The sequence below is a fragment of the Callorhinus ursinus genome, unplaced genomic scaffold, assembly GCF_003265705.2.
Source record: "Callorhinus ursinus isolate GAN/ISIS: 27379988/994484 unplaced genomic scaffold, GSC_fseal_2.0 scaffold37, whole genome shotgun sequence".
Lineage (NCBI taxonomy): Eukaryota > Metazoa > Chordata > Mammalia > Carnivora > Otariidae > Callorhinus > Callorhinus ursinus.
The window spans coordinates 15,215,489-15,240,251 of NW_027397099.1; the positions used below are offsets into that span (position 1 = coordinate 15,215,489).

At 57.2% G+C, this 24,763-nt stretch overlaps 1 protein-coding gene across 11 annotated transcripts in view; it reads right to left on the reverse strand.

Moving 5' to 3' along the window:
• The window catches only part of CPNE2 (copine 2), a 48,160-nt gene extending 25,613 nt beyond the window's left edge, over positions 1 to 22,547 (reverse strand). For 8 of the 11 annotated variants that reach the window (XR_003211625.2, XM_073880253.1, XM_073880256.1 and 5 more), the window contains exons 1-5: positions 8,528 to 8,742; positions 5,237 to 5,416; positions 3,455 to 3,529; positions 1,540 to 1,611; positions 71 to 154 (exon numbers count right to left, since the gene is read on the reverse strand). Coding sequence is in view for 10 of the 11 variants with exons in the window: in XM_073880253.1 (XP_073736354.1) it covers positions 71 to 154; positions 1,540 to 1,611; positions 3,455 to 3,529; positions 5,237 to 5,416; positions 8,528 to 8,707 (591 nt within the window). In the remaining variant the exon portion in view is untranslated. Of the gene's footprint in view, positions 1 to 70; positions 155 to 1,539; positions 1,612 to 3,454; positions 3,530 to 5,236; positions 5,417 to 8,527; positions 8,743 to 8,824; positions 8,846 to 17,619; positions 17,778 to 22,333 lie in introns of those variants that run through there. The other 3 variants (XM_025889179.2, XM_025889180.2, XM_025889177.2) reach the window with 3 other exon arrangements.
• Positions 22,548 to 24,763: the final 2,216 nt, after the last annotated feature.

Here is a 24,763-nt window from a genome sequence, read left to right on the forward strand (position 1 = left end):
GGGGGAGGGAGAGGGATGGCCGGACTACAGACCCACTGGCTTAGAGACCCCCAGAGCCCCGTGCACCCACCTCAGTCCTGTGAACCAGCATCCACTTGCCATCATCTCCTGGTTTATAAAACTCAAGAAATGGGTCTGACTTTCCGAAGAGGTCCTGGAGGAAGCAGGCGGATGCAGGTGAGGGAAGCATGGCTCTACCAGATTCAGAGGAGGCAGTGGCGGGGGCTGGGGGGGGGGAGCTGCCTCCTCCAACCCCGCATCAGGGGTGGGAGCTGTGGGCAGAGCCAGCCCCCTGGGGCCAACCAGCTCCCGCAGGAGAAACTGCCCCATCCTGGGGTTACCAAAGGCTGTGCTCAGAGACCCTGAGACCTGGAGCCTGCAGGCACTACAACTTAGATGGGACAGGGCTTCAAAAGGGTGATCGATGCCCGCAGCAGGATGTGATTTTATTTTAGTGGGGATTTGAAAAACTGAAATTATCCCAGCACGTCACAGAAGGGATAGGATGTCCTTAATTTTATTATTATTTTTAAAGATTTTATTTATTCATTTGACAGACGGAGAGCGTGCGCAAGCAGGGGGAGTGGCAGGCAGAGGGAGCGGGAGAAGCAGGCTCCCTGCTAAGCAGGGAGCCCAATATGGCGCTCGGTCCCAGGACCCCGGGATCATGACCTGAGCCAAAGGCAGATGCTTAATGACTGAGCCACCGAGGAGCCCCGCATGTCCTTTAAAAATCCATTTATTTAAGTTAAAAAAAAAAGTGTCAGGAGGGGCTGCCAGGTGGCTCAGTCGGTTAGGTGTCTGCCTTTGGCTCGGGTCATGATCCCAGGGTCCTGGGATCGAGTCCCGCATCAGGCTCCTTGCTCAGTGGGGAGCCTGCTTCTCCTTCTCCCTGTGCCCCTCCCCCTGCTTGTGCTCGTTCTCAAATAAATAAAAATAAAATCTTAAAAAAAAAAAAAGAGTGTCGGGCGCCTGGGTGGCTCAGATGGTTAAGCCTCTGCCTTCAGCTCAGGTCATGATCCCAGGGTCCTGGGATCAAGTCCCGCATCGGGCTCCCTGCTCCTTGGGAGCCTGCTTCTCCCTCTGCCTCTCTCTCTCCCTCTGTCTCTCATGAATAAATAAATAAAATCTTAAAAAAAAAAAAAAAAAGAGTGTCAGGGAATATTCAGGGAAAAGAACATCCCAGGCAGAGGGAATAGCAAGTGCAAAGGTCCTGAGGCAGGAGGGTGCCTGGTGCAATCCTGAGACAATGAGGAAGCTGATTTGGCTGAGGCAGAATGAAGGTGGGAAGAGCAGAGGGGGTGAGGTCTGAGACAGGGAGTCCCCAGGAGTGGTTTCCAGTTATGTCTTGAACACCTCTAAATAATGGCAAACTCATTACCTCAGTGGTAAGGAGGTCCGAATTTGCTATGGACTTGTGCCTGGGGGGGGGCGGTGATGAAGGTGCTGGCCGGAAGCACCAGGACTAGGCCCCACAACCCTGGGCTGGGGGAGGGATACTGCTCCCTGATGGAGAACCCCCCTTCTCGCCTGCCTCACCTTCTTGTCCAGCTTCCTGCCCGCCAGACTCAGTGTGATGACCTGGTTGTCCGACAGCTCCTGGGCGGCGACCTGCGAGGCCGGGGGAAGTGAGGGTTGGGACCTGCCCCTGTGACTCCCCCTGGCGTCCTGCCAGGCAGTGAGCACGGGTACCCAGGGCTCAGCTCTCCGGGCCGGGAGGGGGGAAAGGAGAGGAGGGATAGTGCCGGGCGACCCTGGACGTGCCTCTCGTCTTCTCAAAACCTCCATGTCTAGCTTCTGGAAAATGGGGTAACCCATGTGAATCTGAGGGATCAGAAGTGACCCCATGTGGCTCGAGAGGGGAGGCCCTGTGAAACAGTTACCAGATATGAGGGGTGGTCTCGAGCCCAGGGCAGAGCTTCTGGCCAGGGAGCAGCTCGATAGGGCCCCTTGGGCCCCCACTGCAGACCCCGGGAGCATAGCCACCTCAAAACGCCAAGGCATGGGGGCATTCCAGGAACTTCACTGTGCAGCCAAGGAAACTGAGGCCCAGGGCAGGGACAGGAGTCACCTGAGCTCCCTGTGCTGTTGTCAGCTCATACTGTCATCTGTCTTCCGTGCCTTCGCCCTCAGCCATGGCCCTCTGGCTCCAACCCAGCCAGCGATGGACCAGCTGAGCGACCTTGGGGCCACCTTTGCCCTCTCCGGGTCTCTGTCTCCCCCTCCCCACAGAGGGGCAGGGAAAGCCCTCGGGCCAACAGCAACACAAGTGGGCTGGGGCCTCTCTCTGCTAGGGCTACCTCTTCCCTCACACCTGTAGGACAGCCTCACCTACAAGCTAATGGACCCTCTAAAACCCCACACAGAGCTAGGCGGGATGCTAGGCTTCCTTTCCTTTCCTTTCCTCCAGCAGAGACTTGCTCAACAACCTTGCAAGGTAGATCCTATTATTGCCCCCATTCCACAGAAGGACCTGAGATCTGGAGTGGCACCGTGGCAATGCTGAGGGGGACAGTCTCCCAGTTCGGCGGGGGGGGAGAAGCGGGAGCCGCTGGGTTGGCTTCCAGGTGGAGGGGAGCTGGCTAGTGAAGGTATACAGATGGTACATAGATGGGGAGGTTCTGAACCCCAAGAGGTGGCGGGGGGTAGGTTGGGAGGGAACATTCCAGGTGGCAGAACAGTAGATGAAGATCTGGGATATGTGTGGTATGCTAAGAATTCAGTTTGCCTGGAACCCAGAGTATGTACACAAAGGAAAGCAAGGTGGGGTTCGTCACAGCCTTGAAAGCAAAGCTCCAGGGGCAGTGGGGAGCGGGGGAGGCTCCAGAGCAGGGGGGTGACTACATATGAGCACATACAGCTTCGGCCTCCTCCGTCCAGCCGGCCATCAGGCCAGTTCCTCCTGCAGCACACGGGCTCTGAACGGGGACAATCCGGGGGGGGGGGGCTCACTAGCCTAACTGCCCCAGGGCATTGCCTCTCTGGGCTCCAAGTCCCTCCTCTGTAAAATGGGTTTCCCTGCCTTGGAGGAGTCTTCGAGGACCCAGGACTCGTCCGCACAAAGGGCCTGCGTCAGGCTGGGATCACTGCGCACTGTAACCCTGTAACGGTAAACAGAGCTCCGCGGGCAAGGCGCTTCTCAAAGACCCCCTAGCGAGGGCAGGCAGGGGCCAGGCGGGGAGGGCATGCTGGGAGGGCTGCGGTGACCTTCGGGGACTGGGAGGAGGAGGCCACCAGGGCCTCTGGCAAGCCCCCTACTACCAGCTTGGCGGCCCCCAACGCATCATATGTGGTGCCAAGAGCCCGTTGCTAAGAGACCTGTTGCTAAGTTGTAAGTTGGGCCTTTTTACTCCAAACAAAGCTGGTGATTATCTGCCAGGGAAACAGCCCATTGATGGGGGAGGGACTCGGGCAGAGGCGGAGGGGTGCGGGAGAGCAGGGAGGGGGCTGGTACCGTAATCAAGCCCTTTCCTGCAGGCTTGTCATTCATTAGCAGCAGAGGCCGAGTGATCTTCTTGCTGGAGACGATCTGGGGGGGCGGGAGAGAGGAGAGTGGTGCTCCTGAGGGTTGGTGGGGAGGAGAAATGCCCAACAGCCACCACTCACAGCACGCGGCTCCATGCGGGTGCTGGCTACACCCCCCCCCCCCCCCCCCCCCCCCCCCCCCCCCCCCCCGCGTGACTGTCCTCCCAGGGAGCAGCCAGCAACCGTCGTTAACCCCACTGGGCAGCGAAGGAGACAGAGGCCCAGAGGGGTTAAGACACTTGCCCGAGGGCCCACAGCTGGTGTGGAATCCCGCCAGTCGTACCCCCACTGACCTGCTTGCCCCCAGGCAAAGGCTCTTGCCAAGGGTCACCTTCCGAGGCACCTGCAGGGAGTCTGCAGGGAGTCGAGCCCCCTCACAGCCTCCCCTAAAGCCATCTACAGATACCGCCCCCACCCACAGGGTGTGATCCCTGATGGAGAGGATCAAATCCTGACTCCTCTTCTATTTTCATGCTCTGAATAGGGAAGACGTTCACACAGCGCTCAGCCATCAAGACCATATAGACAGGGAAAGCAGAACACACTGTAAAGCTGCCCTCCACCATCTCTGTACACCCCATTCCCACGCTTTTCGGGGGCCACCCTGGTTCTCGGCCTCTTGGGGGAAATGCCAGTGTTTGTGCTCATCTGTGCACGGTCCTATCCACCCCCATGCTGGTTTTCCTCCCTAGCCCACTTTCGCCCTTCACCACCTGCTCTGGGCCCTGGTGGCCTTCACCGCCGGCACCCCTGTCCTGCCGGTGCAGCCACTGGGGGCGTCCAAGGTCACCGGAAGACCAGGAGCAGAGAAAGGCCGTTTGGCACACGCGACCCTCCGCGGGGGGCCTTCGCTCTGGTCCAGAGGCCTCCCCACCCCCACCCTGTGGCCGCAGCTCTCCCCAGGCCCTGGCCACCGGCTGCCAGCCCTGCCCCTCTCTCCTGGCCAGGGGCGGTCGCTCACCCTGCAGCTCCCTTCCGTTACCCCTGGAAGGAGGGGACCCCAGGCCGGAATCCCAAGACATGCCCTGCTTCTCTCACAGCAGCGGGCCCAGGCTTGGTCCATCCCTTCTCCTGGAAAGTCCAGGCCATTTCGGTGTGCACACTTCCTCCACCATCACTGTGGCCAGGCGGTCATCATTAGCCCCCAGTGAGATGGGGGGAGGGGAGGCAGAGGCCCAGGAGGGGGCGGGGCTCGGCCAAGGGCACACAGCCATAAGGGTGGTTGGAACTGGTGCGAGGGCCTCCATATGCTCACCAAGGACGAGCTGGATGGGGGGAGTGTGGCCCGAAGTGGGAAAGGAAGTTGCCCAAGTTTACACAGTAAGCCAGCCACCAAAACGGACTCCCATGGGTGCCCTGTTTGCTGGTCAGATGCTCCTGCACCAGAAGTGAAGACCACATCTGATTTACTTCTAACAGTCAGAAGTTCTGGCCACACAGTGTCCCCATTCCTCTGTGGCAACAGCTTGCTGACACTGCTGTGGGAACTCTCCAGCCTGCCCCCAAAGGCTACTCACCCCCTTTTGTACCTGCTGGCCCCCAAGGCTATCTGCATTTTCAACGCTACCTTGGAAGCCAGCCAGGAAGACGAACTAGGGAAAGCAAGCCGCAGAAGAGACTTGCTCCAAGGCACTGCCCCGTCCTTGGGAGCAGCGTGATGGCGGGCGTGGGGACTGCCTTGCCCTTGGCCCCCTGGAGGGGCCCAGCTTACCGTGCCCAGGCTGCAGGAGAACTGGCCCAGGAAATCATGCTCTTCCAGCTGTGTGCTGGACTTGTCCTGGTCGAACAGGGCGAACTTGAGCTTCTGCACTTCCTCGAAGTGGTAGTCAAGGACGAACTTCTTGGAGAACGCGGGGTTGAGGTTGTTGACCGCGGTTTCCGTCCTGTCATACTAGCAGAGGGTCAGGGAGACAGGACCCGGGGTCAGGCAGCTGGTTCAAGCCTTGTCAGGCTGCCTGGAATCATTCTGCGAACTGGCTGAACACCTACTCATGGCCAGTTACCACTCCCAGCTCACAGATGAGGACGCTGATGCACAGAGAGGTTAAGGGACTTACCCAGGGTTGAACAGTTAGAGGGGCAGTGTCAAGACCTGAACCCAGGTCTGACTCTAGCGCTGACACTCTGAACTCTTTGGCCGGGGCGCCATACCAGGAGCCAGGGCAAGAGCTCGAGGTGTGTCTCTGCCTAGGTAAGTGACAGACAGCAAGTCCCTTTTCCTCTCAGGGCCTCAGTTTCCAGTTCCGTAAAACGACGGGATTTGACTATCAGTGGTTTCCATCCTTTTTCTCTTGGAAGAACCCTTTTTCCAAACCACATTTCACATGGAAGCTGAGAGAACAGAAAAAAGGAGGGGTCCGTGGGGGCAGGTGGGGGCAGATGTTTGTAGCTGGGCCTTGTGCAGCCCAACACCCCCCACCTACTATGGAAACCAAGGCCGGGGGAAAGGCTGGGCCTCGTATTGTGGGTCAGGGCTGGGGCTGGGACAGGAACCCCGCCTCCTGGCCTCTCTGCACGGGGCCCCAAACCGCGGAGTCCGGGTCATGGTCTATTTTGGGGCCCGGGTTATGTTGATTTTTCCTCCCACCCAGTCCATTTCCAAAGGCTGGAGGAGCAGGGATGGAAGAGGTCTTGGCCCTGGGCTATTTTTAGCAAGGGTGGCCAGCCTGGGTGAGAGAGAGATTGTCTGGGGGGTGGGGGTGGGGGTGTGTGTGTGCCGTGAGTGAGGGTGGGGTGTAGTGGGGAGGACACTGTTCCCTGAGGGGTAGGTGGGGGCTCCAGAGACCTGGCAGAGGGGACCAGGATGCTCCAGGCACACTGGCTTCAGTCCCTGGCTGACCCCACGTCCCACCTCCCGCTTCTGGCTGGGCACTGAGTGACACAGAGGAGTCTCTACCCATTCCGGGGCCCTAGCTTTCCCTCCGTAAAATGGGTCAACAACCTCAGCACCATTTCCTTGGCATCATAAGAAGGAGCCAACACCTGTGGAAACTCTTTGTAAACCACAGTATGTTCAGTGGTCTGTCCACTGTGGCTCAGTTGAAGAACTATTAAAAATAGATACATAGTTTGGAAATTTTACTTGCATATAAAACCACCTCAAAGGGGACGCCTGGGTGGCTCAGTCGTTAAGCGTCTGCCTTCGGCTCAGGTCATGATCCCAGGGTTCTGGGATTGAGCCCCGCGTCAGGCTCCCTGCTCTGCGGGAGGCCTGCTTCTCCCTCTCCTGCTCCCCCTGCTTGTGTTCCCTCTCTCGCTGTGTCTCTCTCTGTCAAATAAATAAAATCTTAAAAAAAAAAAAAAAAAAAAACCTCAAAGGCCGGATACCAAACCGTTAACAGTGGTTCTCCCTGACACGCAGGTTTCCCACTGTTGTTTTCTTTAGGTTTCTCTTTTCTAAATATACTACAATGAACACAGACCCCTTTTAAAGTAAAAACAAAGCAACTTATAGAACTTGAAAGTGTTAATAGTTTGGATTTCTCAAAATCCTTCCTCAAGCTGCATCTCTCCCTAGCCCTCAGGCTCAGAAGTCCTTGGCACCGTCCACATCCCTAGTTCTGGGGCTCTGCAAGGGAGACAGGGGGAAAAAAATCCTCATTTCAGAGATAAGGAGACAGGTTCAGAGAAGGACAGCCACTTGCCCAAGGCCACACAGCAGGGAGTGACAGACCTGGGTCTTGCTCCAGCTCTGGGACCAAAGCCTGAGTTCCCCATTTCTCTGTCTGCTCCTCACTGACTGTGCGTTCATTTAGGAGTAAATGTGGAAAGTTATTTTAAAAATGGAAGCAGGCATTTTGTAAAACTCTAAGGTTTTAACTATATATTATAGTAATTAAAAATATTGCAATATATGGGGTGCCTGGGTGGCTCAGTCATTAAGCGTCTGCCTTCGGCTCAGGTCATGGTCCCAGGGTCCTGGGATCGAGCCCCGCATCAGGCTCCCTGCTCAGTGGGGAGTCTGCTTCTCCCTCTCCCACTCCCCCTGCTTGTGTTCCTTCTCTCACCGTGTCTCTCTCTGTCAAATAAATAAAAATAAAATAAAATATATTGCAATATAAAACAATATAATTATAAATCTCGTAATCATAATAGCTTAAACACAAATATTATTTTAAGTAGTTATATACATACATTTTATTTATTTTTTAAAAATTTTATTTATTGGGGCGCCTGGGTGGCTCAGATGGTTGGGCGTCTGCCTTTGGCTCGGGTCATGATCCCAGGGTCCTGGGATCAAGGCCCGCATTGGGCTCCCTGCTTGGTGGGGAGCCTGCTTCTCCCTCTGCCTGCCGCTGCCCCTGCTTGTGGTCGCTCTCTCTCTCTCTTTCTCTGACAAATAAATCAGTAAAATCTTTAAAAAATAATAATAAAATAAAATTTTATTTATTTAAATAATTTCTACACCCCATGGGGGGCTTGAACTCATGACCTTTCCAAGATCAAGAGCCGCATGCTCCTCTGACTGCGCCAGCCAGGTGCCCCTAAATACATTTTAAATAAAATTTAATTTTCTTTTTTAAGTAGGCTCCATGTCCAACGTGGTGCTTGAACTCACGACCCCGAGATCAAGAGTCACATGCTCCACCGACTGAGCCAGCCAGGTGCGCTCTAAAATTTTATTTTAAAAGCTAACATCTTCGGGCGCCTGGGTGGCTCAGTCGTTAAGCGTCTGCCTTCGGCTCAGGTCATGATCCCAGGGTCCTGGGATCGAGTCCCACATCGGGCTCCCTGCTCAGCGGGAAGCCTGCTTCTCCCTCTCCCACTCCCCCTGCTTGTGTTCCTGCTCTCGCTGTCTCTCTCTCTCTGTCAAATAAATAAATAAAATCTTTAAAAAATAAATAAATAAATAAATAAAAGCTAACATCTTCTAAGTAATCCCTGTCGCACCCTCCAACTCCCTCCAAGGGCATAACCTGGAGGTCCCAGGATCCAGTGGGAGTCCCTCCCCAGCAACCTAGCCACGCCACACCTACCCCAGACGCACAAGGAGGGCTCTCACCTCAATCCACCTGCCGTCGCTCTCTGTAAAGAGGACACAGAAGGGGTCAGACTTGGAGGTCACATCCCGGTCCAGCAGGTTCTGGCCACTCACTGACAGCTCCACCTTGCACACGCAATACTGAGAGCCCACGGGTGCCACCCCCGCGGCCGGGGCGCCCCCACTAGGGATGTAGGCCATGGGGGTTGGTGGTGGTGGCAGCAGTTCCTGGCGGTCTAGGGGGATAGAAGTGGGGGTCAGAGAGGGTACAGACATGGGGCTGTACCACCCCACCCTGAGGAGGTGTCACCCCCTGACCTTCGAGATGGGGGTAGAGAGATGGAAGGACAGGTGTGTTGATGCCAGGATGACAAAGGCACAAGCTTGACAAGAGGAGAATGAAGAAAAATGAGTCTCTGGTGGGCATGTTTAGTCCGAAGTTATTATCTGTGTTGGTCAATCTTTACCTATGAGACACGCACAAGGCCAAGTCGCCCCTGTCAGATTAGTGACAGATCACAGTGGACATGCGCATCTAAGACACTCATTTTGCCAGGAAAACCTGGGCTTCTCCTGGGCGATTAATATTTTGGGATCTTGTGGCTAGAGTGGAGCTTATGATAGCTCGGGTTTCCCTCTTTGCTTTGGCCACTAGGAAGCTCAATCTTGATAACTTATCCGAAATTTGACCTTGTTCATTGCAGCCTCGTTCATCTTGTGCGTCCTGGGCCTAAGCACAGTGACTGATGCACAAGGTGTATGCTTGCTGAATCAAAAAGATGAGCGTAGAAATCAGTGAATGGACAGACCCTCCACATTGCTCAGATCCTGCCTGAGTTGGTCCTTATCGTCAACATAGAATTTACACTTTCATTCGCATATGACTTCCCCCACCTTATGTACCCCTTCCACTGTCATGGCTAATTACTGGCATTTGCTTCCTCTAAAGCAGTTCAGTTTTCCTCCAAGTTCATCTGAAGCAAGTGTGGAGAGACCCATCTCAGGGCATGGAGGGGAGCTCTGGGCTCCACCCATAATAAGGCCCCACGGACAAGCCCTCTGGCTCTCTGTGCCTTAGCTTCCTCATCTGCCCACAAGACTTCACGACACAGCCCTCCCAGACTCCGGTGGTCGGGTCTTATTTCCAGCAGCTCGTGCATAGTTCACAGAGGCCCCATCACCGTGTGCATGAGTCCAGCTCCCACTTACCCACATAGGCCTTGACTAATATGTCACCCCCTCACTGCTGAGTGGGTGACCGGCCCTGCACTGCCCCAGAGCGGGGGATGCGAATCCAACTGGCTGTGCTTCTGAGCATTGACTATGAGCTGAGCATGTGACCTGCTCATCCTCATTCATTCACTCTAGAGTGTTTACTGAGCATCTACTAGGTCCCAGGCCCCGGGCTGGGACTGGGACCCAGGGCCTGGGATCCTATAGCAAGAAGGCCGCCCAGCCCAGTCTCAACTCTCACAGGCTAGCTGACAGCGCGGGGAGAGCCGCCAGGTCCTGGGGGGCACTGGGGCTTTATGCTGAAAGTGATGGAAGTCTCGGAGGGTTTTAAGCAGAGAGGTGACAAGATCTGATTTGTGTTTTGAGCAGCTGACTCGCTCCTGTCGGCAGAAGGGTATGTTAGTATGGAGAGGCAGCCTCTGGCGAGGAGGTGGCTGTCAGCCAGGGAGGAGGGACCAAGCCGCAGTGGCCATGCTGGGCCCAGCTTTCTCCCTCGGACCCGGGCCATGGCCCGCATCCTGAGTGCCAGCCCGCCTCTGGCTGGGCAGATGGAGGCCCCGGTCTGCACAAAGCCTGGGCGAGGGTGGGGCTGGCGCCAGAGGGCCCTCTTGCTCTCCAGACACAGTGCACCTCAGGGCATGCCTGACAGGGGAGGATCGGGGACACTGACAAAGCCAGTCCTCAGCCCCCTCCCTCCCACCGTCTGTCCCTACAACCTCATCATCATCATGCGAACCCAGAGCATCAGGACAGCACTGCAATTTGCCTGCAGGATTCATTCCTGTTGTGTAAAAATTAGTTTCCACTGAAAGGGCTGGGGAGACTGCATTCACTCTCCCTGTGTACAGCTGGGTGGCCCTCCATGTCGGGGAGGGGGAAGCAAGTCCTCAACCCAGTCTGGAGGGCAGGCGGGGGGGAGGGGCGGGGGGGGGTTGGGATGTCCAAAACGGACACCTTGCCATGTGGCTGAGGGAATCGCCTGTTTATGCTCACAACCACCCGGAAGTGGGGTGGCCCCCAACAGGGACCCCCATTTTACAGATGAGGGAACAGGTCCAGAGAGTACAAGTCACCTGCCCAAGGTCTCAGGGCCAGGAAGCCACAGAGGCAGGGTATGAGCCGGGTCTCCAGGCCCCCCAGGCCCATCTGCGACCTCTGGCCAGGGCTGGGGCACGGCTGAGGACGGTGAAGGAACTAGGACCTAGGCGGGGACGAAGGGGAGGCAGCATGGCCAAAGGGAACCCCACTTCCTCGGGACTCTCACTGCCCCCATCATCTGGGGTCATCCCTGATGGGTTGGGTTCCATCCAGGCTACCTGCCTCCTCTCCACCTGATGGGCCCCCTTCATGACACACTGGATGCTACACCGTTCCCCCTGCTGCCAAGTCAGAGGCATCTGCTTTCATCCCGAGGGGCGTCAGGGACTCCCCTGTGCATGCACACACAGTGTATGGTCACATATACACACGCGTATGCGTGCTCCCGGTGACCAGCGGCAAAGGCACGCACGCATATGAACACCCAGGGCGGCTTCTCCCCTGCCCCTGCCCTCCCCCACGTCCAAGCCACCGCCATCCCTCTGCTGTCCTCCCACCCGACACTGGCTCCGGCCTGGCTGAGGGCATGGCCGGAAGGGCCAGGTCCCAGGGGAGGGTCAGGCTGGGCCGAGCTCCTTGGAGCCCGTGGCAACTCCACCTGCTTTAGCCGGCAGGCCCCAGCTAGAGTGAACAAGAGGTGGGCAGGGGAGGGGTACTTCTCCCCCAGCTCGGGGCGGGCAGGTTCCCCATCCCCAACTCACCCTCTGGGAGGAAGCTTCTGGATCCCCGAAATGGGGAGCACATGATGTCCAGAGTTGGGGCAGGCGAGGGTGAGAGTGGGCCCCTCTGTGCCAGCCCGGCAGCGGGCAGGCGGGCCGGACCCTGAGGCCTGACGCAACGGAAAAAGAAATCACAGCTTATGCCGGGCCGGGCCCCCTCCCCTCCTACTCCAGCAGGAGGGCAGGCGGACAAGGTGTCATTAAGGGAGGGTTGGGCCTGCCATGCGCATCTGGGCCAAATGGAAACCTCCTTAATGCAGCATCCGCCCCACAGGTAATTTGAGGTTATGGGCTGCAGAGGGGGCATGGGGAGCCAGGGCCTGCTCGCAGATCGTCCTGACTCTTGGCCCAGGTGGGCACGGGTCTTCTAGGGTGGCCAGATCCTCAGGGAAGGGGCTGGAAGGGGGAGATACAAAACTAGTAGTCTCTCTTACAGATGAGGCAGAGAGGGCAGGGCTTGGGAATTCCCATTCATTCCTTCCACAAACACTCCCCGAGTGCCCTGCAATGAAGAGCAATGAACAAGACACAGAGGCTTCAGCCCCCCACAGGGTCCACTGGCCCTCGCTCCTAATACATCTTGCCCTTCAGGTGGACAGAACAGGATCTGGAGACTTGGGTGCTGAGCCATGGGCGTAGAGGGTTGTAGAGGGAGGGAGAAAACCCACCATGCATGCTCTTTAATCTCAGAGAAATGACAACCACCTCTTCCTGACACACATCACAAAGATCACAAAGTCGTGACTCAAACCCTGGACCCTCATGATTGCTCCAAGAGACCAGAAGGGGAGGGTTTCACATCCCCCTTCACAAGGGTGGAAACTGAGGCCCCGGAGGGGGCAGTGGTTTCTCCAAAACAGGGAAGTATGATGCTGAGGCCAAAGGCCTGGTTGCTTAACTCCATCCTTCCGCCCACTATTGGCCCCAGTGGCTCAGGACCCAGGAGCTTGGCTGTGCACCCTACTCACTAAGGGGAGGAGATGCCGAGGCCTGGAGGGCTCCCAACTCAGAGATGGGCAGTGTCAGGGAGGCACCAAGAAAGGCAAGCAGAGGGAGATGGGCAGTGGAGCGGGGGGAGGCAGACGGCTGAGCTGGGGGAGCCCGCTGGGGAAAAGAGGGGATGGAAGGTGAAGGGCAGGGCTGAGGTGCCCAGGGAGGCAGCAAGTCCCTACTCCGGAGAGTCTCAACTGGTGGAGAGTATGGGGCAAGTGTAACAACAGGACAGCCTGTCAGGACTTCTGGTGGAGGTCAGCAATGTGCCCCTTGAAAAAGCGTGTTTAACTTGATATTTAGAAGATGCAAAAAAGAAATGCCGTTTTCAGTGCCCACTATGGAAAATAACACTCCACAAAGTCTGGTCGGTGGCAGTAACAAGGAGGGGCTCAGTCTTCTGATCGGTGCCGGCGACAGTGAAGACCACAGGCTCTGGACTCAGAAGGCCTGACTTTGAATCCCTGGTTCTGCTATTTACCCGCTGTGCGTCTTTGGGCGAGTTACTTAATATCTCTGGCCTCAGTTTCCTCCCTCTACAAAATGATGACAGTGAGAGAGCTCTCACTGGGTAGGGTGAGGATTAAGCACTTAGAATGACAGCTTGTAGCTGGTGCTATTATCAGCAATTCTTGATGGCTGCGGGCAGGCGGAGCAGATAGAAAGTTCGGGAGATGCATGAAGTGTACGGATTACGTAAAAGGGGCCGAGAGTTGAAACTGGTTGAGAAATATGGCTCTAGGCTCCCCTTTTCAACCGGAAGACACCGGGCTGGGATGCCAGTGGCCAGCAACATGGTGGCTGGGGGGCCAGGGAGGGGATAACGGATTGAGGCCCCACCAGGGGCATGCCTCAGGGCCTTTGGGTCCTCACGCATGCAGAGAATCTCGCTCCGTGGGGTCTCGTCATTGACAGCAGAGACTCCAGCGGTGGTGGCCCCAGGCTCTCGCAGTTCCACGTGTGTTTCCCAGGTGGGCCACCTCAGCATCTCCCGGGAGCTTGTCAGGAATGCAGCATCCTGGGCCCCACCAGACCTGCTCAGTCAGAACCCCTAGAGTGGCACTTAGCAACCTGTGTTTTAACAAACCCTCCTGGTGATTCTGCGGTGGGCTAAAGTATACACAAGGGCCAGTGGGGTGGCTAGGTGGGGCATCGTGCTAAAATGCAGATTCTGATTCAGCAGGTCTGGGAAGGGACCTCAATGTCTGCGTTTCTAACCAGCCCCCAGCATGCTGAGGCTGCCCATCTGGGACCATGCTTTGAGCACTGAGCTCCTAGATCCAAGGTTGCAATACGGCCACCTCATGGCTGGCCACGTCCCAGGGAGGGCTCTGAGTTAGCCCGCACTTGGTGTAATTAGGCAGATGTCATATTTGGTCCTCATACCAGAACTGTTCCCAGCCAGGTCTCTGCAGATCTCTGAGTTTGCGATGTCCCGTCTAGAGGGTGACACTGTTGGCCAGAGCCCTCGGAGAACGAGATGCCTGGTCCCCACTGGCCCTGATGGCTACACTGGCAGAATTTCTGGGGTCGGATTGTGTCTTGACTGTGTCCAGATCTAAGTCACCTCCTTTGCCCCATTTCCTAGACACGATGATCCAGGAAGACAAATGGCAACTGTATGAGTCTTCCCCAGAGAAAACAGAACCAATAGGATAGCTATATATAGAGAAAGAGATTTTAAAGAATTGGCTCATGCAGTTGTGGGGGCTGACAAATTCTAAATCTGTAAGACAAGACGGAAAGCTGGAAATTCAGGTCAGAGGTGACATGGCAGTCCTAAGTCCAAAATCCACAGGGCAGGCGAGGCAGGCGGGAAACTCAGCAAGATTTCTATGTTGCAGTATATATATATATATATATATAAATATATATATTTTAATATTTATATATATATATTTTTTTTTTTTTTTAAATAAAGTCTGCCCCTGACGTGGGGCTCGAACTCACGACCCAAGATCAAGAGTCGCATGCTCTACCAACAGAGACGGCTGCCAGGTGGGTGCCCCTCTATGTTGTAGTCTTGGGGCAGAATTCCTTCTTCTTGGAGAAAGTCTTTGCTTTTCTAAAAGGCCTTCAATTGATTGGATGAGGCCCACCCACATCACGGAGGGTAATCTGCTTTAATAAAAGTCTACTGCTTTAAATGTTAATCATATCTAAAAAATACCTATACAGCGACATCAGACTGGTGTCACCATAACCTCGCCACGGTGACACATAAAATTCACCATCACTACAAACTTCAGCTCCTAGGAGACCCGCACGGGACAGGAAAACAGGGTGCTGGGGCTGGAGTTCTGGGCCAGCCCTTCCTAAATATGGAAGCTAGGTGGGCCTACCCCTATCTGTCAGCTGGAAGGGAAAAGAGGAGGCTGCTGTGGTTTTTCTGACGGAGAAATAGTAATAAACTGAGAGTCATCATAACGCTTGCCCCAGGCCCTGTGCTGAGTCCAGTATGGACTTTAACTTCTACAGCTCCACAACATCCTTGAGCGAGGTGTTAGCACCACTCCTGTTCTCCAGATAAGCAAACTGACGCTTGGAAGGTTTTGCATTCCAGAGCCTCTGCTAAGATGACTCCGGATAAGTCCTTTGGTCCTTCTGGATCTTAGTTTTTCTTAGCCATCGACTAGAAAGTACAAAAGGCCTGACACACTGTAGGTGCTGGCTCAAGATGAGAAAAACCTCTCCGTGGCTCCAGGCTGTTCTCAGGACAACACCCAAGCTCCCTGACAGAGCCCTCACACTTCTGTCTCCAGCTACAAGCTGTCCACGACGTGGAGTTCCAGCCCCACGTCCACGTGCCTCTGTCATTTTGCATACGCTTTTCCACCTGCCTGGAGTGCCCTTCCACCTCGTTCACTGCACTCTTTCATTCTTCAAACTGAGCTCGGCAAAACCGAATGCCGTCGGTACCACGGTGTCCCCCTCACCCCCCTCTGCCACCCCCAGGCCGACAATACCAAGAGGGTGACAAGGGTCCCTGGAAGTCTCAGGCTGCCAGTGCGAGTGTGGACTGCTGCAACCACTTTGGAGGAAGATTCAGCAGGTCTACAGAAGCTACATCACAGGGGATGCCCCGGCAATGCCTGGCAGAAACATCATGCACGTAAGTTCACCAAAGGCCCCTCGCAATGACTCTCGCGGCAACACTATTTCTAGGAGCCCCAGGCTGGATATGCCCCGAACGCCCACCATCAGGAGGCAGGCCAAGGAAACGGGAACGCCCACACCGTGGATTATACTGCGGGTCTCCTGGACATGCCGAGCACACAGGGCCAGACATAAAGGAGTACACGGTCCTGTCTGATTTCCTTTATAGGGAGTGAAACAGGCAATACAGGTCTATGCTGCTGGGAATCGGAAGAGTGGTGGGACGGGTAGGGGGCGGGGTGCTTGTGACCGGAAGGGGGCACTGGGCCGGGGAGAGGGGGGTTCCGGAGACGGTCGTGTTTCCATGCCTGGGTCTCAGGCGCCGCTGACAGATGCTTTGGTTTGTGGACCGTCCCTGAGTCGTACCGTGGGACGTCTGCTCCATTTTTGGACGTTTTATACTTCAGGGAAATGTCGTAAAACCAAAAACTCAGGGACTCCTCTACAAAGCCCCTCCCGAGCCCCTGTCCTTGGCGGGAGGCAGTGACATTGTCACCGTACTGTCACCACTGGCTTAGGAAATGTCACCGTCCTTTGCTGACGGTGAGGAAAGGGGAAGGGGACTACAGGTTCTCAGAACACCAGGGTTGGCGAATTCTGGGACCTCAGAATCATGATCTGTGTCTGAATCTCCCAGCTGAAAGGCTTTAGAGCGTGTCTGGTCTCACCTTCCAGGCACACCCCAACCCCAGCCACAGCCCCAGCTCTCTGGGGACGGGGGTCCAGCCCTGAGCTGCTCGCACCCCTAGGCCCTCCCTGCAAGCCCGGGGCTGCACCAGCTCCCACCAGGTGGCACGCAGCCCCCAGAGAGTGGGTCCGGGCTCTCGCCAAGGCGGGGGGGGGGGTGGCATCTCGACACCAATCACTTCTCTACCTTGGCTAAGGCTCCGCACTCCCGACAGGCAGCCGGGCCATTATGGGTATAAATATAACCACAGACGCACAGCGAGGGAGCTGCAGCAGGGGTCTGACACCCCCGCCCCCAGGCCCCCAGCTTCCACCAGACTACACCCAGAGGGAGGCTGTTCTCTGCAGCGCCCCTGCCACCGCCGCCGCCAATCACCAAAGCTCTGGTCCCTGGGGAAGGGGGCCTCCCCGCTTCAGCTCAACCTTGGTCCCAAGGCCTTGGCCCGTGTCTCCCCAGCCTATCACCAGGCTGCCAGGTGGCCCCCATCCTCCCCACTCACCCCTCTGGGAATCCAGGCACTGGGTTAAGTCCTGCTTCTGCCGCCTCCTCCTTCCTTGGCCTCAGCTCCTTGGTCTGCAGAGGAGCAGGGGCCTGCCTGCCCTGCCGCCTCCCGGGAAGCGCGACAGGGGATGGGTGTGGATGTACTCTGGGATGCAGAAAGTACTTCAGGGAACTTGGGGGTGGGCCTGGTAACGAGCTCGGAGGCTGGACCAAGCTCATAATGGAGGCGGGAGGGCATGGTGATGGTGGCCACCGGCCAGAGCCATTCCAACCTGGCTTCATTCGAAGGGGGCAGTTTCAGGCACGGAAGCAGCCCTGGGCCCCCCTTCCCTGTGGTGCCCATGCTCACCCGGGGACTACCATGGGGAGACTAGAGACAGGGGCTCCCCAAAAGTGTGTTAACTCTTGGAAGTCCCTTGCCCACTCCGTGCCTCAGTTTCCCTGCCTGTGAAGGGCTTGGGCTCCTTCCGGCCTTGAGGAGTCTACACACACCCCTCAGTCTTCCCTGGGCTGCTCTGGGCCTCAGCCCCAAGCTCCCACCCAGAGTCTCTGGGCTGACGGACCCTGAAAGTCACCTGGGCTCAGCCAGTACCGAGTCCCCTCATGGGTTCCTGCACGGGTGGCTAGGCACGGCTGCTCACAGCCCTCCACATGTGGGGCTCTCCCCGCTCCACGTGGACGGCTTCCTCCTGCTCTGTAGTTTTCATGCTGCCCAGCCCACACGCTACCTCGCTGCAGGGCCACCCTCAGCTCGACAGCGGGGACGGGTCTCTCTGAGCCAGAGAGCAGGTGCTCTCTCAGGCCCACGCCTCCTCAGCGAGTCCCTCTGGTCAAGGACATCACCCTCTGCTCTTGGGCTCTGGGTCCCAGCTCCCGGAAGTCCTCCCTGAGGAGAAGGAGAAAGTAGCACGGGCTCAGTGTGCCTGGTCCTGTGCAGAGCTGACAGCATTCCACTGAGGCCTCCCTGCGGTCCCAGGACAGGTGCCCTCTTACTAGCACCCCATTTTACAGATCGGAGAACTGACGCACGGAGCGGTTACGTAAACCGCCTATTAGAGGTTGAATTATGTTCCCCTAAAAGCTAAGTTGAAATCCTAACCCCCCAGGACCTCAGAATATGATCTTTTCTGGAAAGACAGTGGCTACAGATGTAATTAGCTAAGATGAGGTCAGACGGGAGTAGGAGGGGCTCTTAATCCACTATGACTGGGGTCAGGGCCCCGAGGGAAGGAGACAGTGGAGGGAGTGATGTTGCCACAGCTCCCAGGAGCTGGAAGAGGCAAGGAAACACCCTCCCCTAGAGCCTTTAGAGGAGCAAGACCCTGCCAACACCTTGAATTTGGACTTCTGGCCTCCAAAACGGAATATATTTCTGTTGTTGTGAGCCGCCCGGTTTCGGGTCCTGTGTTACTGCAGCCCTAGAAAACTAATACACTACCCAAGGTCATCCGGCTAGTCCATGGCAAACCAGAGCGTGACACCAGGCAGCTGGGCTCCCTGCGTCCACGGTGCAAGGCACACCCTTCTCCGAGGAGCCACAGGGGTGATTTGGAGAGATGGCTGCGGGCCCCAAAGGAGGGAGGGGTCAGATGGTGTCATCTGCTGGGAGCTGAGCATGCTCTCTCCTGCATCATGAGGAGGGGACAGCCAGGTCACAGCGGGCAAGGCAGACGCCCCCAGCAAGATACAAGGACCACCAAGGCAGAAAGAGGGCTCTTGGAATACACTAAGCATGTTCCTACCTTAGGGCCTTTGCATGTGCTGTCTCCTCGGTCTGCGGCCCACCTCCCTCTTTCATTCCTTCAAAAATATCCACTGAGCACCTGCTGGGCACCAGGCACAGCTGGGACACAGCCATGAACCAGAGACCACTGCCATGGATCAGCATGCCCGCTCCAACGTCACGGCCTCCTCCTTGAGACGCCTCCCTGATGCCTCCCACAGCGCCCCCCCCCACCCCACCCCCCTCACTTCATCTTCCTTTATTCTCTTTGAGGCATTTTCTGCTATCTGAAGTCTTCCTGCCTCCTTGCCATTTGCAGGACCCTCTCTGTCCCCCCATTCCACTCTGAGCTCCATGGCGGTGCCCTAGCTTCAGCACCGTCCCTGGCCCAGAGCTGCTCAATAAACCCTTGCTGAGTGACAACCAGGTGGCGCACAATGAACGGAAGGTGGGGCCCAAAGCCACGGTGGAAGAAGAATCACGGCCCTCTCTGGTTTACAAGCCCTTTCAAAGCTGCCTGAAGAACCCCATGAAGAAAGCAGTGGGGAGAGCTCCTGGTAAGGAGCCCCATTTCCTAGACAAAGAAACTGAGGTCAGAGGGGTTAAGAGCCGTGGCCCAGGTCACGCGGGGAGTGGGTGACCCTCCCCAGCGCACCTCAGTCCCCTGGGGAGGCAGCGCACGGCATCAGCAGCCACCTCCGCCTCCTCCAGCCCCCAGTCCCTCGGTGCCAGGCAAATCCCACCCTCTCCGGACGCAACGTGGGCGGCCCCAGCCATTCATCTTATATTTACCGGGCACCTCTCTAAGGGCAGGGAAAGGGCCCTGAACAAGATGGGCACCGTCCTGGCCCGTCCATGGGGCTGCCCCTCTTTGGGAAGAGGGGCAGATAATAAGCTGATACACAAATGAATAAATCAGGTGAGCGCAGAAGGCGGCTAACGCCCTGAGAAAAATTAAGCAAGGTGATATCCAGTGAGTGAGCAATTAGCAGCTAATTAGCCTCATCTCAGACCCTGGAGGAAGAAGGTGAGGACAGAGCTAGTGGGGAAACTCTCCAGAACACCAAACAGCACCGAACAGCACAGTCCACTTGACTCCCACCCCGGAAGCAGGGGCTGAGTGGCTCAAAGAGGGGTGAGGGCACTGGGCTGAGAACGAGGAGGCGCCTCAGACCCCCACCCTGTTCTTAGGCAGTACAGGACCTCAGGAAGCCGTGACTCCCCTTAGGGCCCCAGAGTCTCCCTCTGGACAGTGGGTGTGGGACATGGCCATCCTCTTCTCCAGCCGCTGCCTGCCAAGATCCTAGGGTGACCCAGCCTCCGGGCTCCCAAGGAGCCCATCCTGTGTCCTACAGGGGGGCTGGGCAGGACAGGAGGGGATCCTGCCCCCTTTCTGAGGCCAATTCTCCAAAGGAGAGGGAGCTGGATTCCTGAAATGACTGCCCCTGATCCAGCAGCCCCTGTAAGGGTTGGGGGTTGGGGGGGAGAAAAAGGGGGGAGTTCCATCGGGCAGCTGGGACCCTGGCCCTGGGCTGAGGGCTTCTCAGTAGGAGACCTTGCCTGGGGACAATGCTCCCGGCTTTGACAGGAGTGAAGGAATTCTTAGAGAATGTTCTTCTGTTCTTCCGTCACTCCTTAGAGCCCTGTGAGGCCAGCCCAAGGTGCAGGGAATGGGAAGACAGTCGGATCTACCATCCCTCATGGTGTCCTCCTCACTGGGGTGGAACATTCCCACTCAGGACACTGCACTTTGAACAGTCTAGAAGGCTTCTGAGGCTCTTCTCTCCAAGGAGGATGCAGGAGAGGGAGCAGCAGCCTGGCCTGAGAAAACCCCAGAAGGAATCCTAAATGCCCTCATCGGGCTGATGGGTATTCCCAGGAACAACGATACTGACAGTTAACAGTGACCGAGTGCTTGTCACCAGACCAGTCCCAGTGCTGGCACGTGAGCCCTTTGTTGCCTAATTTAATCCTCACAACTCCCTTGAAATAAATACACAATTACCCTAAAAGATTACAAAGGTATACAGAGTATTGTTCTTACTACTTTACACGTATAGAAACTGAGGCTCTATCCCTGGCCCTCTGTCCCTGAGTTTTTAAATTTTCATGGCCCCTGGGAGGGGGGGTACCTTGAAACACCACACATGCCATTCATGAAGCGCGCCCCACTTTGCAGAACCCCTGTGCCCGGCTGCAGCCTCCCAGCAGCCCTATAAACTGTAATGTGTCATAGTTTGCTTCATTTTACAGATGGAAAAACCCCCGAGCCCAGTGAGTGAGAAGGCACACAAACAGGAAGTAGCAGAGGGCAAGGAGAATCCAAGTGTCAACATTCTCAGTCCCTGGTTCTTTCCATGGCCAGACCTGCGGGGGGGGGGGGGGGGGTCAAGGGGGACCCCTCCCACCGCCGCCAGCGAGGCTGCCTGCCTGGGGCAACATCAGAGCACACTGGGCCCTACATCAGAGGGATTGCAATAAAACCACTCCTTTATGTTTGCACCCAGCCTCCAGGCGCACAGGTCCTTGACCATCAGCCCATTTTACAGCTAAGCACGGGGAGGCTGGGGGCGGGGGAAGAGTGGCCCCGCAGCTCACTGCTGGGTGAACATTCAGACCCAGGTCTCCCAAGGCTGCCCAGCAAGACTGGCCACAGGCAGGCTGCAGCTGCTGAAGGTTACAAAGGGGTTCCTCCCCCCAGTTACTGAAGCTGTGGGTACCCCAAGGAACAGAAAAAGCACTCCACCCATGGGTGACAGCCCACACCCCTAAGGCAAGCAAAAACTAAGGGCAGACAAAACAAAGGGCCGCTCATAATTCTCCCAGATCCTTCGCCGGTGTCACTCTCCCCAAATACAGAACAGGGCTGGGAGAATCACAGGCAGCCGGATGAGCCCTCAACTGGCTACCAGAGCCCCGGGGTCCAGTTCCCACTTGTGATCTTGGGCAAATCACAGCCCCCTTCCAAGGAGCCCCTCTCCAAGGAGCTTGTCCAAGAAGGGGGGGGGGCAGAGGGCGGGGCTGAGGGATGGGATGGGATGCCAAGAGCGGAGTAAGACACCTCTAGTCTCAGAAAAGCAGGGCTGCAGGGAAACGGAAAGGAATCAGGAGCTTAGCTCTTTCTCTCTCCCCATGTCCCCCCACCCCACCCCCTTAACCACAAAGGTGCCAGACAGCTTTTGCGAAAAAACTAGTTTGCAAACACACTTCGACTTCTGGGAAGCTGCCCAGCTCCACTCCCTCCCTTCATTCCCTCTTCCTGGGCTGGGAGCTGGCTCTCCGGCAGGGCGCTGGGGCGGGGGGACTGGGGGTTGACAGCAGGGTGCGGGGGGCCAGGGGCCATCCCGACCCCAAGGCTTCGGCAGCTGCGACGGTGTCGAGGACTCTACCTTCCCGACGCCCCCAGGCTCCCGGGGAAGGTAGGAGAGTCCCTAAACAGCTGGGCTCGAACCCTGAGGGGCGCCACCGTCCCGCACCCTCCCCACTTTGCCCCGGGACGCAGCCGGAGCGCCCCCGCGTGGCCGGGTCGCAGCTGAGTCACCCAAGCGCCCGAGCGTGGGTGCGCGCGGGTGGCGGGGGCTCGGGGCGCTACGGCCCGCGAGGCGGAACCCAGCTTCCTTCCAGCCCGCCACCGGCGCCAGAAGCCGAGCCCCAAGGCCGAACTTAGCGCTCGCGCCAGGGCGCCCCGCCCGCCCCTGGGCCGCCCGGGCCCCACTCACCGCGGGTCCCGCGGGCGCCGCCGCCCTCACGGCGCGGCCGCCGCTGCCGCTGCCCGCGCTCCGGGCCGCCGGGGCATCCCGGGGCGCTCCCCTGCTCGGCGGGGCCCGCAGGCGCGGGACGGACTCACGGCGCTGTCCGCGCGGCCCTGGCCAGCTCGCGTGCGCTCGCAGCCGCTCGGGGTCCCGCGCTCCTCCGGGGCGGGCGGCGGCGGCGGCGGCTCGGGCTCCTCCCTCCGGCCGAGAAGGGGCGGGGGTGGGGAGGGAGGTGGGGAGGCGAGGCGGGCGCTTCCTGGAGGGGCGAGCGCTCCCCACGGGCGGACCGGGGGCGCTGTCCCGCCCGCCGCCCGCGGCTCCGAGTCCGTGGCCGGCGCGCCCTAGCGCTCCGGGCTCTCGGCGCCGCGGGGGCCGAACACCCGGGGTCGGAACCCGAGGGTCCGAACGCTCGAGGCCGGAATCCGAGGGTCCGAACGTTCGAGGCTGGGACTCCGCGGATCGGAGCGCCGCTGGTTCGCACCCTCCCTGGCCGGCCTCGCCGGAGCCGCGGGCACCTCCGAGTTCCGAGCACCGTGCGCTCACGGCCGCGGATGCGGGAACCGAGGGGTGGGCTCAGCCCGGGGCCTCGACCCCCAGGACCCCGCTCTGCGCCCTCGGGGGGTACACCGCAGGGCTAGGTTCTGGGCCGCATTGAGCAGCACTAGGACCGCAGTGTCTCTCTCCCGCCCCCCCCCCCCCGCCCCTTCCGTAGTAAAAGAGCTCGGCATTTTCTTGTCGCCAGACACTGAGAAGATGACACATATTTCTCTGGCAGAGACGGTAGGATAAAGACAGTTTCAACAGTGCCTGGGGCTAATTAGTGGAAGCATAATTAAGGGGGCCTTGAGGCCCTAGCACCGAGTCCCCCCTTTCTGAGAAGGCCTTCTTTTACCCTAGAAGAAGCTCCAATTCTTAAGAAATGCATCTGTCACCGGGCGCTCCTGCTGCAGACCACTCCCCACCCCCAATTCATGGCCTCGGTCGACTGAGCCTCATTTAACCAGATTGTGGGAGATCTGGCGGCCCCGTCCAAAGCCCTTGGCCCTGCGGCTCAAGGACCGGGCACTTGGGTTGTGGGTCTTCCATTCCAGGTAGGAGAGGGTTAACTAGGAGACTCAGGGCAGCCTGTGAACCTCCCTCCAGTCTGAGTCACAGGCATTTGGCAGCCTTAGAGGGGCGGCCACTAAGAAACCCCAGGGCTCTGAGCTTTGTTCTCTGCCTGTCTCCCATCCATCCTTCCTTTCTCCAAGCTCTCCTCACCTTTCCTCCACGGAAGTCTTCAAACCCTCAGCCCAGCTGCGGGGCAAACCAATCTATAGGCATACTTAGACCCAGCTCCAGCCCCACCTCCCCCAGGAAGCTTTCCTGATTGATCTGGCCCCCTGCATCCCTTTCCTCTCCTTGCTTCAGAGCCACAGGAGGGGCAGGTCCTGGGATGAACAATGGTGAACCCTAGCACAGTCCCTCCCCTCAAGTTCCTCGCCTCTCTGGAGCAAGCCCATGTCCCAGGTAATTGTATTATTTTGTGAAAAGTGCAAAAGGTGGAGGTGGGGTGGCACAGAAGACCTAACTCAGCCATGGAAGTCAGACTTACCCTGGGATCCCTGAAGGATGAGGTAGTTGGGCCTGCCTAGGGTGAAGAAGATCCTGGATCCCTGACCAAAGGGACAGAATATAATAAAGGTCAGGGATCAGAGCAATTCCGCTCCTAAGTAGCTGCCCAGGGGAAATGAAAGCCTATGTCCAAACAAAAACTCCTACACAAATGTTTGTTCATTGCAGCGCGGTTCAGAATAGCCAAAAAGTGGGGACAACTCAAATGCCCATTAAGCGATGAATGGATAAACAAAATGTGGTCTATCCATACCATGGAATATTATTCAGTCATGGAAAGGTGTGGCATGCATACGATCTGGACAAACTTTGAAACCATGATGCTAAGTGAAAGGAGCCAGTCACAAAAGACCACATATTGTCTGATTCCATTTCTATGAAATGTCCACAGTAGACAAGTCCACAGACACAGAAGGCAGCTTAGTGGCTCTCTTGGCCTGGGAGGAGAGATTGGGGAGTGATTGCTATTAATGTGGGGTTTTGAGCACCTGGGGGGCTCAGTCTGTTAAGCGTCTGCCTTCGGCTCAGGTCATGATCCCAGGGTCCTGGGATGGAGCCCCACATCGGGCTCCCTGCTCAGTGGGGAGTCTGCTTCTCCCTCTGCCCTCCCCCCTGCTCATGTGCTCTCTCTTTCTCGCAAAAATAAAATCTTTGAAAAAAATATGGGGTTTCTTGAGAGATGATTAAAAATGTCCTGAAAGTAGATGATAGTGGTGGTTGCGGACTGTAGGTACACTCAGCCCATTGACTTGTATACTTTAAAGGGGTGAATATTATATCTCA